This window comes from Amborella trichopoda, chromosome 11, assembly GCF_054954075.1.
Source record: "Amborella trichopoda isolate Santa Cruz 75 chromosome 11, AtrichopodaSantaCruz75HAP2 v2.0, whole genome shotgun sequence".
Taxonomy (NCBI): Eukaryota; Viridiplantae; Streptophyta; class Magnoliopsida; order Amborellales; family Amborellaceae; genus Amborella; species Amborella trichopoda.
In genome coordinates, this window is record NC_142346.1 from 37,072,783 (window position 1) to 37,088,628 (window position 15,846).

Sequence of the window (15,846 nt, forward strand, 5' to 3'; positions counted from 1 at the left end):
TTTAGATCATGGATTTTATAGGGGAACAAGAAAAGTAACTTCTCTCTGATTAGGGAAGATAAGGACAATTACAAACTGTTGTGACTTCATGCATCATCATCATTATTAGAATTTTATTTCAAACTATTTGGAGTCGGGTATACGAATATGTTATTTCGCTTTAACAAAGGTCATATTTATGTAAAACCATATTTTTTCGCACTTTTTACATCCATGCATACCAGTAAATAATGACGAGTCCCTATAAATTTTTTAAAATTATTAACTAGCCTCTATTCATTTTTTGAAATTGTTAAAATATTTTTTAGTGTGTTCGGTGAAAAAAAAGTTTAGACCTTAACTGAGGTAACCACTACGACCCCGACCCCTACCCCGACCCATTCACAATATGCAATCGACTTTTAACGTGCATTCTATTTAAAATTAAAAACCGCTACAAACTAATCGAAGGGCTGTTCCCGTTATGTTGGCTTGTCATAAGGGGCATAATGCAGTTAGTTACAAAAATTAGTTTGTTATTTGGCTGCATTTGTTGCAACGGAAATTTTGGTGCATATCTTGGAAAAGTTGTCATTAAAGAAGGAAAACCATATCACGAGGGATCCGGTTTTTATGCAGCCAAGCCCTCATATGTAGAAATGAGGGCCTCTTGATAAATCTATTTTTTAGATAGATTTTAAGACTTAATTTTTAAAGACATGTAATCTCTAACATGGAGATCATGAATATGAAAAAATCTCAGAAAATGTTATTTTAATGTTGGAAAAACCTCTAATTTGATCATCTGGACGAGATGTGTGAATATGAAAAAGAAAAAAATATATATATATATTTTGAGTCCCATAAATAGTGCATCTTGCAATGTATTATCTAGACCATTCATTTTCAAGATTTTCGTATGTTTATACATCTATTTGATTTTAACTATTTTTGGAGTTTAAAATTTTATAATTAAATATGAAAATAGATTTTGACATAATCCTAAGTATTTTTTTCACCAAAATTACAAGTTATGATAAAATTAGGAGGTGTGTCTTAATTGGATTGTTTAAGGTTGCGACCTTATAGAAACCACACCCTTAAAAAAATCATCTCTATTCTAACATTAACCAACCACTATCCATTAAAAGTAAAAAAGGTAAAAGAGATACCTTCGAAATCTTCCCTTATTATTTTCATACCCATTACTTCTCACAATTTTTTCAAAGGACTAAATTGAAGGTTTAAAGACAAACTTTGAACTTTAAAGGTCTAAATTTAACTTCGTCATAAATATTTTTTTTGAAGTAATACAAGAAATTGAAACTTTAGCCGTTAAGGTCTACCCTTTCGAAATGTATTTTTAATAACATAAAAAAAATTAAATAACTGATTTTGAAGGTTTGGATTTCTTTTTAAGAAATTAACTTTAATGTACCTATATTTTAATAAAATAGAAAAAAAAAAAACAAAAAACAAAAACAACTTTCTCAAACCTCGCCTATACCTTTTTTTTTCAATTATCGTTTTTTTTTGACAAAAATACCCCTTTACGGTAGTTTTTTTTTACCATAATGAACATTATGGTAATTTAAATACCATAAGAATAAGTTGAAGGAGTATTATAGTAATTAAAATACCGTAATACTACTTTAAGGTATTACGGTAATTTAATTACCCTAATACTCATTACTGTAATTAAAATACCGTAATACCTTAAAAGTAGTATTATGGTAATTTAATTGTCGTAATATTGCCCAAGCCTCATAACAAAGAATTTTGTATTCTCTTGAGTCTATTATCTATTTACTCCCTCGACGAAAATCCATGCTAGCTGTATTTTTTAAATATTTAAATTTTAAAATATAATATCTACTTAATTTTTATATAGTTCTCAAAATTTTAGAACAAAAACACTCTTGAATAAGTATTTTTTGAGCAATAGAGTAGATCCACATCGTGCTCTGATGGGAATATGGATTTTTTGAAAAGAGAGAAGGATAGCCCTGTTTGAAGCTTTTCAACCAGTAGGAGGGTGGAAAGTCTTTACCGTAATCTTTACGGTATTCTTATTACCTTAATGTTTTCCCGATCACTTTCACCTTCCTATTGGTTGAAAAACTTTAAACTGAAGCTAATATCAAGGCTACCCCTCTCTCTTTTTAAAAAATCCATGTTCCCATGGGAGCACGATATGGATCTACTCCCTCGTTCAAAAACACTTATTTATGAGTGTTTTTGTTCTAAAATTTTGATAACCATATAAAAATTAAATAGAGATTATATCCTAAAAATTTGAGATTTGAAAAATACAGCTAGCATGGATTTTTGTCGAGAGAGTAAATAGATAATAGACTCGAGAGAGTAGAAAATCCTTAGTATTAAGGGTTGGGCAATATTACGGTAATTAAATTACCATAAGATTACTTTAAAGTATTACGGTATTATAATTATCGTAATGAGTATTATTGTATTTAAATTACCATAATGTTATTACGGTAATTAAATTGCTATAATACTACTTTAAGGTATTACGGTATTTTAATTATCGTAATGTTCATTACGATAGAAAACTACCGTAAAGGGTGTTTTCGTCCAAAAAAAGCCAAAAATTGAGAAAAGTGGTGTAGACGAGGTTTTGAAAAATTAAAGGTTTTTATTTTATTTTATTAAAATATAGGTATATCACCGATAATTTCCCTTTCTTTTTCTTTCTTTTTCTTTCTTTTTTTTTTTATTTTTTAACTTTAGACCTTAAAAGTATTAAGTTTGCTTTTTTAACTTTTATATAAAAGTTAAAATTGGGACTTGAAAGTTAGAGGGCAAGTTGGCCATTTTTTAAAGGGTGCAGTTTGTAGAGGGCCTAGGCTCTAGACAATCAAATTAGAGCCTACCCTCAAAAAGTATCGAGAAATATAGTTTCAATATTGGAAATCTTTGTGACGGTCTTAAAATATATCTTTGTCTTTATTTATAAAGTTTAAAGCTTAAAAAATATTGTAGATCAACAGATTTATGAAATCTTGAAAATTGACGGTCTAAAAATGCATTACAAAATACACTATTTCACAAAACTTGAAATCCATTTTTTTTTTCATGTCCATACATCTTGATGTCGAGATAATCAATTTGAAGATACTTGGGAATAAAAACAAGCTTATTTAATATAATTTTTTATGTAGGCTCTAATTTGATGGTTTAGAGTCTCGGCTCTATATAAACTTTTCCTTTTTTTAAAATATGAAAAATAAAATGAGTACAAATGTAATCATGAATTTTTTTTGAAAAATTCTTAAATAACAAAATTTTTTAGATGTGTACCAGAGACGAAAAAGATTATACAAGGTGTCAATCTTATATTATAAGAATAAAGTGCAACTCTAAAACTCATTGGAAACGTTTAATCAGTTTAATCATAAATTCTCTAATTAATAAACAAAAAATAAATTATTTTTAAAATAGTATATCTTAGCACATTATCTAAACCGTTTATTTTCAAGTTTTTCTACTCTATTAAATCTGCATTGACTTTTTCGAGATTTCGAATTTATAATAGAGAAATGACTTTGTAAGACCTTCTCACATTCATGTGTATGATCTTCAAAGATCATCATTAAATTTGACACATATCTCTGAAAAAATCAAATCTCACATTCATATGATAACTTTTATAAAGATTTATATCAAATTTAATGATAATCGTTTTTTAGGTCCTAAACACATGGATGTGAAAAAAAATCATAATTTACCCTTCATAATAAAAGCGACAAAATAGATTTATATGGCATGATTGTCATTGCCCTGTAAAACGTCTTTCACAACCGTGACAAGTAGACCTTAAATAAGTGCCAGCGACCTTTACGAGGCCCCGCAATGAAATATGCCAATAATTAGCCCGGCAGCCTCGGTAGCAGGTAAATCTAAACCGGTTTGTCTGTTGTTTTTCTTTTTCTTCTTTTCTCTTCTTTTTCTTTTTCTTTTCCTTCTTTTTTTTTTTTTATTCTTTTTTTTTTTGTGAGTATATATGAGTTTTATTAAGATAGTGAAAAGCACAATGGGAAAGCAACACAAGTATAAAAATAAAAAAGAGAAAAAGAGGGGGGGGGGAACCAATCCTCAAGAGGCCCGATGAAAAAGCAGTAGAGGAAGGCTAAAAACAAGATGTAACCAAGGTAGCCAAGTAGTCAGCATCCGAATTGAATCCACATGAAACATGAGAGAAGACAACATGGAAGTCTCTCAAGGGAAGACAGGCCCAACCTACTTTTATTGGTAGATTAAGAGTTAACTTTTGAAGGTATTAGTGGGGTACACATTTGTTAAAAGTAAACAATCCTTTTGTATATAGTTTCAAAAAGAATTGTAGCCTCTGTGTACAAAAGATATGAATGGAGGTCATAATTATTCACTCATTATATATCAAATTTATTGCCACTCATTACATATCAAATTGGATAACTTGGGTTGATAAATTTTTTTTTTGGTATTTAGTTTTTATTCAATGACACTTTTATTTACAACCACCCATTTTGAAATCTAAGGGACAATAATGATTGTGACATTCATATACAAAAGATAAATGACGTCTTTATTGGCAGTCCAATAATTTATTTTGATCAATCTGAACAGTATAACCCATTGAAAGAAACACCAGTATATATCCACGGTATAGACTTAATTTTTTTAACCAAAAGACGATCATAAAATAAATTTATTTTTATTTTAATTTTTTTGATAAATTATCCTTATATACAAAATAGGACGCACCAATAAAAATAACAAAAAATATTTCAAGTAAGAAAACCAAATAAGTCTAAGGGGTATTTTGGTTATTTTTTATGTGAAATATTTTTATTACTTTTAATTAACGTTATTTTAAATTTACCTGTAATACATCTATAGTTGGTTTATTTTGGGGTTTTGCCCATCCAGGTTTATTTTGTGGTTTCACAAATGCCCATCGATTTCCAATCTTGAACATCCGAAATCAATAAAAATACACGATCCAAGGCTTCTTTTTTCACAAAAAATTTTGGATTTTCAATATCCAAATTTCATAAAAATATAGGATTCTCAAAAAAATTGCAATTTTTGGATTTGAAAATCTGAAATTTTGATTTTAAAGTAATTTTTGGATTTCTAAAATGTTTTACCCCAATTTTCAAACAAATTTCAATTTTTCAAAATCTGAAATTGTTGTGACACCGAGATGCAAATTTTCGGATTTCAAAAATCCAAAAATCACAATATTTGGATATTATAATTACCATTTTTCAAATTGGATTTCAAAATCAGAAAATTAAATTTTTAAATAAGTTTTGGATTTTCAAAAGGAACAAATTTATATAGAGTTGAGGCTCTAAACAATCAAATTAAAAGGCACCTCAAAATTTTCACTAGAAGAGGTTGTTTTGATGCCCAAATATCATCAAATTGATCATCTCGACATCAAGATGCATGGACATGAGAAAAAAAATAGATTTCAAAATTTGAAAATAATGCATTTTTGGATGGTCAATTTCCAAGATTTTCATAAATCAGCTCAATTTACACTATTTTCTAAGCTTGAAATTTTATAATTGGGTGCCGTTTGTATGGAGCCTAGACTCTAAACAATTAAATTAGAGCCTACCTTGAATAGTGCCAAGAAATGTGGTTTCAACTCTAGAAATCTTTTTGATAGCTTTAGAATATATTTTCATCTTTATTTATAAAATTTAAAGCTTAAAAAATAATATAGATCGAGAGATCTGTGAAAACTTGAAAATCTTTAAAATTGACAGTCCAAAAATGCATTACAAAATACACTATTTTCAAAACTTGAAATCCATTTCTTTCTCGTGTCCATACAACTTGATGTTGAGATGATCAATTTGAAGATATTTGGACATCAAAACAACCTCTTGAGGTAAGCTCAAATTTGATTGTTTAGAACCTCGGCTCTATATAACCTTTTCTTTTTATAATTAGAGATGAAATATATTTTAAGACCATCACAAAGATTTCCAATATTGAAACCACATTTCTCGACACTATTTGAAGGTGGGCTTTACTTTGATTGATTAGAGCCTCGGCTCTATACACACCGCACCCTTTTCTCCACACCAAAATGTAATATTTAGAATTTTAAACATCTCATCCACAAAAAGGTAATTTAATCATTTTAAAAAACTACGAAGTATTATTGTAATAATTGGTAGAAAACAAGTACAAATATAATAATAGAAAAATTGGGAATGCGTATAATGAGACCACTCAACCATCCAATGTTAAATATGATAGCTTTGATGTGTCACAAAATTCGAAAAAAAATTTATTGAATTTTGAGTTTAATCAATAAAATAAATGCAGCCACCCAATTTCAAATCCAATGATCAAGATTAATTATGACTACCTGATACCAAAGATAAATGTCTCCTTTATATATTTTCTGAAAAACATTAATGATAAGATTAGATAATGTTTGAAAATATTTGTCGTATTTTTTATTGGGCACGCCTTGTTTTGAATCGGGCTAGATTCAATCTCAGCCATTGTACTAGACAAGATATGAGAGGCGCACCTTAGATTTTTTCATGCACTCACTTATATAATTTGAATAGTGTTGGTCTCCCTGTACAAATAAAACATAAACTAGATTTAGTGTCTCTCTCTCTCTCTCTCTCACCACAAGACAGGATGCAAGGCTTTTTCTGGCTGATAGAGCTGCTGTGGACAATGTAAATCCAATTTAAAAATCAGGGGAGACCGAAACAGAGAAGAAATAATCATACATCCACCATTGATCAAATGAGAACCAACATATTGTTTCCCAAAAACAAAGAGAACCAACATATTGTTTACAAGGAGACCTCAACTGCATCACAAACCAGCTCAGAACTGAGTAATGGGAAAACTATTCTGGTTTACAAGATGAACAGAATTCATTGGGCCTCGATAACTTCCAGCTCACTGCAACAGCTGAATATGAAGATGTGTGAGTCAAATTTGACTAGCCATGACGACACATACATTCGGGGAAAGGATGACCATAGATGGACCCTTTGGGCTTTCTGATAGCGAATCCCGTGTGGTCACTTTTATGCAGCATTAATGTCATGTTTGCTTTAAAAGTTTCCCACCTGAAAATATTTGAAATGGATTGTCATCGAGGATTAAAGAACAAGGACATGGGTTAACAGAAGACATAGGTTACCAGAGAGAGAGAACCTGATTCCAGGATCATCAAGCAAAACGACCAACTTCCGTTTATCGGGCTTGATGGTCATGGCATGGCCATTATACATGTATCTCCTATGACCCATCAAGAAATGTGGAAAGTTACCACCATGGCTTGTCACAAAAACTTCACTGTACAAGCAAACAGTATAGTCTAAGGCAGCCATCCTTGAAGAATAACCCTGAAATCAAAAGCAACAACAAAATACCAAAATAATGAGAGAGAGCGTGAGAGAGATGTTATTAATTTGTTATAATATGTTGCAACTCTGTGAAAGCAATAGTACCTCGAAAGGAGCAAGTTCCTCAGGGGTGGCAAGAGTTTCTTTAGTCTGAAGAAGAGGGAACATCTGCAATAATGGGGCCAGGTTTCTTTCCGCCTGGTATATTTTACCAGATGCCATGTAGATTGAAGTGTTGTTATCGAATCCCATACCCCTTAGCATCATCCCCACCTAAACTAACAGAAGAAACGGAAAAGAAAAGTCTCATTACTACACAGAATTTCATTATCTGTCACATTAATGCATTTGACTGAAAACCAGTTTGTAGGGCATTTTAACTTGATCTGTTGTGGCGAACATAATTTAAGCACAGAAGCTCACCTCCAAAAATCAAACTACAAAATAGTAACATTAGAATCAACAAAAAGTTAAATAACTAAATAGATAACTAAATAAATAAAATATGACAACCTTTGAGATGTATATGTTCAAATTCGTTAAGTATGATAAATGTTCATCGAAGATATCAGTAGCGCTTGAAGGTGGATCCCAAAAGAAACCCAAGTCATATTTTCCTTTGAAGTAAATTATATATATATGTATGGGTGTGGTTTGTATAGAGCCTAGGCTCTAAAGTATCAAATTAGAGCCTACCTTCAAGTAGTGTTGAGAAATGTGGTTTCAGGAAATCTTTGTGATAGCCTCAAAATATATTTTCATATTTATTTATAAAGTTTAAAGCTTTCAAAAATAGTGTAGATCGATAGATCTATGAAAAATTGAAAATCTTGAAAATTGACGGTCCAAAACGCATTACAAAATACACTATTTTCAAAACTTGAAATCCATGTTTTTCACATGTCTATACATCTTGATGTCGAGATGATCAATTTGAAGATATTTGGGCATCAAAACAACCAACTTGAGGGAGAAGAGTGCCAAGCTTAATTATCTTGTCCATCACTTTTCCTTCTGGCTAAATTTTTGGAATTAGTCCATGGTTGTTCCAGTGTACTGCAAATGTTTAATGACTAATGGTGTTTGCCAGCTTACTACAAATTTTTCCAAAACAAAGCTCAATATTATCACATGCCTTTGTTATCTAGGAAAGTAAGAATGACAAAAAGAGTTATCAAGAATTCACTGAATGAGCAAAACCAATTGATTCAATTTACAAATGCATATAGTTTAAATGAAATTCACTAAAGCAATGCTTATATAATGAATAGTAACCAAACGGCACATTTAAATAATATTTTAAGCAATTACAACTTAGTAATGACTGTTATCTAGTATTTAAAGCTAGAAAAGTTCAAAGTTTCTTTTAGGTACCTCCAAGGGGGTTAAAGGACATTTCCCATTCACACGATTCATTTCAGGTTGAATCATTCGACCCTCTCGATTGAATTTTCCTTTCCAACCTATTTCACGTGCAAATTCCATCTCAAGTTTTTCAGCCTCTCCTCCATCATATTGACAGCATGAGAAGGCCACCATATCCTACAGATTTTATCAAAGCAATAATCAGTTACGAGAATCTCAAGAACCCCAGCTGTTAGGTAGAAGGAAATGTCTAAATAGTTGCAACTAGCCATACCTCCTCAAAACGAAGATGGACAGAAACATATTTTCCATGGGACTTAGAACTTTTCTCCTTCATTCGATCTATTAGTTTATTTGTGAGAGACATAATAGCAGTAGAGAATGTCAAAGCTTCATAATTGGCTAAACATCTGAGAAACTGAATATCTGGTGGAACTTTTTGTGCAAGTCGATTTGCAAATGGAGAAATGCGTATTACCCTGCAGAAAAAAGGCTAATTATCATATGCTTTGCACCTAATCCATGTTAAAAAAAAATTCCACAAGTATAAAATGAATACTCCATGGCGAACAAATAATAGAAGAGCACCTGGTCATTATGTAAATTTATGGAATTGCAAGTTAGAAGCCATTAATGAGTTGATGACACTATGTTCTCAAAATCTTATAGAGAGAATGCACTGGTATAGCAGTCTTGTGCCTCAATTCAATTCTTATGGCCATTAAATCCAATAATCTAATTCGAGCTACTTAATTGATTTGAGCATTTCCCAAACATTAGAGAGAGTGGTTTTCATGCATTTATGACCTTTATGGTTAGTGGCTAGAGACAGTGGCACATTTTATAAATTTGAGAGGCACAAACTCAACATATTTTTAGTAAAGTATTGTTCGAGGCACCCAATGATGAGTAAATTACAAGAGTCAACGCAGAAAGCAGATTGACAAGTGGTCATGTAAAGTACATTGACAATTGCCCTGGAAAAGTGTGAAATATACTCATAATTATGGATGCAAATCGGCCAAGAACAAGAGGTACTTATGGGTGGAAAAAGGATATTGTAAAATCTAGAGGTTGTTTCTAGACGAGAAAAGTTTGAAGGCATGAATATTCCTTGATCCCTGTCCAAATATTCAGTGAAAACATCTGCAAGTTGGTCATGAGATGACACACTAATGTTACCATCTTCTTAAAAGCAACTCTTTCATGTTGATTCAGCCTCTTGGCATAAAGGTTAAATAATAAACAGTTACGTCCATGCTGCAAATCCCCCGAGAGAGAGTGTGAATATGAAACAATTTACAGAGGAATATCAACACTTTTAGGCATGTAAATGCATATAGAAAGTGACTCCGAAAAGTACGATGTATAAAGTTTTGTGGGATACAGAGCTCTGGTAGTTCACAAAGAATGAGTTAATTGCATTACCTTGAAGGGTAGAAGGCAAGTAAATGAATACAGAAAGCAAAGCCACAATGAGATGTATAAAGTAATGTGGGTTACACATTCTGGGAGTTCTCATGGCTCACAAATTAGGGTAACTTGTGATTGGTAATAATGCCCTAAAGATAGCCAAAATGCTTCAATGAAATCAATAAACGCCAAAAACCTTCAAACAAGATCTTTGCAAAACAAATAGAGTGGCCTCCTCTGAACTTCAAGGGAATACATGTCAAATTCCCAGTCCTCTCTCATATCCATGATTCATTAGACTATTCATGGTTGCTCCTTTGGTCTTCAGTTGTCTAGTAGTTTTTAAGAGCCTTTATATTTGCAAACTTTGGTTTGCTTAGTGGATGCTAGTAAAGAGAAATAGTGCCAAAACCAGCCAAGTGCCAGGTTACGGATGCTCATGTTTAATAAAGATGAAATCATTGACTATGATTCCTATGGTCCAATTAAAACTACTTAAAGCACTGTATTATTTGTCAATAACTTTTCATTGCTAAACTTATGAAAGCCTAGAAAATAACTGCTGTGTAATAACTATAAGAATCAAGGACATATAAATTATATATGATGTAAATATTTTCTAAAAGTAAGGGAAGTGCATTCATAGAGTACAACTATCTCAAACACAAATCACTCCAAAAAAGAAGAATGTCTAGGCTTGAAGCAACATATATCTCACATTCCATATTCCCTCTTCTTCGTATGTTTCTGCAGCATTCAAGTGATGAATTTATGATACAACCCATCAAAATATAATGAATTAAAAATGCAGGTGCATAAAAAATATGCATGAAGAGTTTTTCTGCATACCCTGTCTCATGCAACAGAGGAGAAATGGCTTCCAAATAATAACGAACTGGTGACCAGGCATTCACTTTTACGTTTGGTATGTTGCTAATGTTGTAATCAAATCTCTCCATTAAGATATCTGGAAGCCTCTTAACCACCCTCACATGGCCCTGTAGAGTATTCATAAAGTGGTCCTCGTTATAGATATCCCTGAAGTTGCTGCAAAATAATCAACCAAAATTGGCTTTTTAAACAGTCACTCTCCAGTGAACACATCATAGAGGGAGCAAAATATTCTGATAAACTTTGAAAATAATGGAGGTGCACACAAATTAAGCATCGGTTGGTTGATTAGTAGTACATGCATAGGTTACGTGGTTAAGAGGTTCCCAAGGATTTCTGTATACAGTAACACCCCATGACAATGTTTACAAAAGTTAGAATCACACAAAATTTAAATTTCTTACCTAGAGTCCTTCCAAATGCTATGTTTATTTAATTCAGGAACAACAAGAATAGCATTCAGTAGTCCAGCTACAGCCACTGCATTGCATATCTGCCAAAAAAACAGAAAGAAAAAGAAAGTTACGGCAAAAGGCATTAACTACACTGAGAAAACTACAAATATGAAAAATTAAACCAACAATAAGCCTTGCTGGCCTGAGTTTTGCTATGCATGTGTTGTAATACATGAAAAAGATATTACAGGAGTTTTCAGTTATAATGTGAACTTTCAGAGGCTTCTTGTACTTTTATGCATGATAGCCTAAAATCTGTCATGTGCTATAAGCTTATTGTGGAACAGTATTCTTTTATGTAGAAATGAAGTACCAATTTCCAGAGTCTTCATTAAAACACCACAAGAATAATACAATTCCTAACATCCACACACACATTATCAAGGGAATTCAAACAATGGTGACAGGAATTCAAATAATGGTGACTTCAACAAAATACAAATAATAATTTAAAGTAGCATCATACCGATGAGCGCTGTTGGTTCAAACCACCATTAGCTTCAACAATCAGATAGCCATTTGCAGGAGACAACTCTGGATATTCAAAAATTAAAATGAGAAAATATTAGCATAAAAAGAAAAAGCAGATCATTCTTTTCGTTTTAAGTGAAGCAACAAAGCAACTTTATAATGTGTTACTCAAATGAATATGGATACATGGATCCATAAGTCCTTTTTTCTTACAGCCCAGCTTATCAATAGCTTACAACTGATAATCCTTTTCTTTGAATGTTAGCGTACAACTCATAATTTCCACAGTAATGAAAAGCAGTTCCAGGACGCGAAATAACATTATAGCGATAGAATTTCTCCATAGCTATTTGGCAAAGTTATCTTGCCCATCAGGATCCATAAAAATTTATTATGAAAAGAAGTCACATTGTCCAGATTTATTCCACGAGAAATTATAAACCTCAACATAGTCAATGGATCAATACTTACAAAACAAACATAAACCAACACATTTTTTAGAGCTTTTATGAGCATCTACCTGCCATTGTCAAACTTAATCAACACGAAGGTATTGGATGCAAAAAGGTGAATATTATTAAATCCCGTATAGACCTCCATGTAAAAACACATTTTCTATATCTAAACGAAACAAGAAGCATTCATAGGAGCACAGTGGGCAATGGTAGGCAGGCTGATATACCATAGGCAAATAGAAAAATCACATCTCCATTAAAATTATACTTAGAATACTAGACTTTTCCCACAAGTCCTGATGAGTGTCATTTCATTGAGGCTTCAGCATCCACATATTAGTTCTCAGGTCTTGTTTTCTCCAATGCATTTCAGTTCATCAAAGTATAGCATCTCTCAAACACTAAAGAGAGAGAGCCACTTGAAAACAATGGGGCTCATGGCCATTAAAGAGAGAGAAGATACAAGCTCCATGCAAAAGAAAAGGTATAAAAAGTGAATAATTGAGAAAGGTGCTAGGTGATGGTGTAAGGAAATAAGGAAAAAATGTATACAAGGTTGCAACCTTATACTCTAGAACTAAGACGCACCTCAAAAATCCAATAGAAAAGAGTGTTCCAAAGTTAGAAAACCTTCCAATTGATCATCTTGATCTAGAGATGTAAGGATATAAATAATAATAATAATTTCAAGTCTTAAAAATAGTGTATCTTTTAACAAGTTATATGGACTATTTTCAAGATTTTCAAGTGTTTATACTTTATAGATATGCTCGATCTATACTATTTTTGGAATTTGAAATTTCATAATTCGGGTTGAGCATGGATTTTTAAGCCATACTGGAACTACAACTTCCAACAAAATTTCAAGGTGCCGTACTTGTATGGTACAAGGTGGGCACCTTATACACACCTCACTCAATAGATGAAGTAGCTATATAAAAGCAGCAAGAAAAATTGAAACATACCAGATGATTGCAATATCCGGTTTTTCACTCTTTTCTGATAAAATGGTTTCGATGTCTGATTTGCACAAAGCTTCCACCCAGCAGGACTCTTATGATATTTCCAGACTGCTGTAAGCTACAAAATCAAAAGAAAAACACAAGGCAATGTATTTTGAAGCAATCAGTTACATCCAAAATCATGAAAGAATGTGCGATATAGTCATTAGCTACATAAACAAAGATCAAAAGTTCCAAACACCAGTACAACCAAAGAATGAACACGAGAGAGAAAGAGAGAGAGAGAACAACATCAGTGGAATGCCCATTAGAGAGCGAGAGAGCAACATCAGTGGAATGGCCATTAATGAGAGCAACATCAGTGAAATGAAATGGCCATTGGTAAATCGCATTGCACTCCAGAGCTTCTGAAGGCATGAGAACATTAGAAACCAAACTACATAGAAGATCCTGGACTGCATCTTCATTAGATGCACTGGCTAAAGAACCAGAAAAACAGTGGAAAATAGAACCATCAAGAGAGAGAGAGGACATGAATTTCACTGATATTGCATTGCAGGATAGACATTACAGAAGACCCTACAGAGATCCCTGTGACAAAAAAAATCAGATAGACAGAGCACCAAGCTCATATGAGAAAGACTCTAAAAGGCCTAAGCAGTAGAAACCAAAAAAAACCCAACAACAAGAAGAGAGAGAGAGCATCAAACCCAAATCCTAGAAAGTGAAGAGAGACCCAACAACAGTAAGCCAAAAAGATAAGAAAAGGAAACAACCAAGAAACAGAGACAGAGCGCCGACCTCAATTGAGGAGCCATTATCAGATTGCATTGCAGGCCATAGCTTCCAAAAAGCTTCCGAACTCCGATACAGAGAGCCCGGTGGCAGTGAAGGAGTTGTAGAAAACGGAAAAGGGCCGGCACAAATGAGCATTGCAGAGACGTAAAGGAGAGGACCAAACAGGAGAAGACTGAATCGACCCCTCCCCCTCCTCGTAAAGAAGGAGAAGAACACAATGTACGCCACCTTTACAAGAAAGCTCTTCTGAGATACAGGTGATGAACAAGCAGAGACCTTGCTTGACCCCATGATCACAAGTAGAAACACACAGAGAGCGACAGAGAAAGCTTAGTTTTTTCTTCAAATGGGGTGAGTGAAAAAGATCAGAGAGAAAGATAGTTCTCTTGAAATGGGATGACAGAGAGATTTAGAGAGAGAGTTCAGTTTTCTTCTTCAAATGGGGTGAAACAAGAGAGAGAGTTCAGCTCTCCTCTACAAACGTGTTTAAAAGGAACTCCGAGAGTGAGAGATATAGAGAGACTTCAGTTCTCTTCTTCAAATGGGGTGAGTGGGAAAGAGCCTTAGAGAGAGAAAATGTGTTTAGTTTGAGTGATAAAGATATATAGAGAGAGAGTCCAGCTCTCTCCTCAAATGGGGTGACTGATAAACGTTTAAAGAGAGAGAGAGAGAAAAAGAGAGATTTAGAGAGAGAAAGAGATTAGTTTTCTAAAAAATGGGATGAAAGGGAATGTTGGGACACCATGGGTGCAAGAGCTTTTTAGAGTATCAGTAGTTTGAGTAAATGAGTTGGTGGGGGTTTTAATGGCCACCAGAAGAGAGAGGATATTTTGTTAGATGCTCCTCTTTCCCTTTCTTCCTCTTGTCTTTTTTTAACTGGACTTCACTTAAAAAGTGCATGCCGCAGGACGGAAAAGAGACTTCATGATTCTAGAGAGAAGAGCACTGATTCTAGAGAGAGAAGAGCACTGATTCTAGAGAGAGAGAGAGAGAGAGAGAGCACGAGGCTTGGCATGAAGCTCAATAAAAGACACCAGCTTGTTGGGAATATCATGGGCCACATTGTGGTTAATGGAGTATACGAAACGACGAAGGTTCTTAGAGGAAGATTCATGTATAATAGGGAAAATTATATAAATATTTATTTTAGTTCTCGTTATTATCTTTCATATATTAGTTTTTTTTTTTGGACTTCAATAAAAAAACATTAAGTTTTTTAAAAACCGAAATCACGGCAATGCCGATTTCAAAAAAAAAAAAATTAGTTATTTATTATTATTTTATTTTTTTTTCTATTGTGGGTAACGTGTTCTCTACCTCTCTCTCTCCATTATACAGTTAAAAATAATTGTTTTTTTATCTCACTCCTATGGTAAAAATGGTTGTTTTTTTATCTCTCACTCCTTCACCTAGCATCTTTTGTTTTTGGGCAAATTTCACCCGGGTGTATTAAGAGAAAAATTTGGCCTAGTCTGGATATTCCCATTGCTTAACTTGAAGAGCATAAATTGATGAGAGATCTCTTCTTCATGGTAGGAGAGCTTGAACCGACAAGAGATCTCTTCTTCAAGGTAGGGCATCATAGGCTGGGTCATCAGTTTTATATTCTTTTTAGATTCAGGGACTCAAACTAATGGTCCTTCTTGATTTTATCATA

At 33.0% G+C, this 15,846-nt stretch overlaps 1 protein-coding gene across 2 annotated transcripts; it reads right to left on the bottom strand.

Moving 5' to 3' along the window:
- Positions 1-6,734: 6,734 nt before the first annotated feature.
- Positions 6,735-14,574, bottom strand: LOC18436776 (O-fucosyltransferase 10). 2 transcript variants are annotated; one of them, XR_016044546.1, is made up of 10 exons: positions 14,193-14,574; positions 13,395-13,509; positions 11,970-12,037; positions 11,453-11,541; positions 11,007-11,204; positions 9,019-9,223; positions 8,754-8,921; positions 7,485-7,657; positions 7,189-7,379; positions 6,735-7,100 (listed from the first exon to the last, which is right to left on the bottom strand). XR_016044546.1 is itself a non-coding variant. In XM_006846998.4 (10 exons), the coding sequence occupies exons 1-10, from the start codon at positions 14,478-14,480 to the stop codon at positions 6,971-6,973; spliced, it is 1,620 nt and encodes a 539-aa protein (XP_006847061.1). In that variant the 5' UTR covers positions 14,481-14,574; the 3' UTR covers positions 6,735-6,970. The 2 variants fall into 2 exon arrangements, 1 of the variants encoding a protein (XP_006847061.1); XM_006846998.4 differs by having other exon boundaries at positions 7,485-7,652.
- Between the last annotated feature and the right edge of the window lie 1,272 nt (positions 14,575-15,846).

Bases quoted from the DNA above. Each gene is read 5' to 3' on its own strand.
- LOC18436776 (XM_006846998.4), bottom strand. From the start codon at position 14,480: ATGGGGTCAAGCAAGGTCTCTGCTTGTTCATCACCTGTATCTCAGAAG. The intron at 13,510-14,192 runs GTCGGCGCTCTG...TTGATTTTGTAG, and splicing joins ATAATGGCTCCTCAATTGAG to CTTACAGCAGTCTGGAAATA. The intron at 11,542-11,969 runs GTATGATGCTAC...TTTTTTTGGCAG, and splicing joins TGAACCAACAGCGCTCATCG to ATATGCAATGCAGTGGCTGT.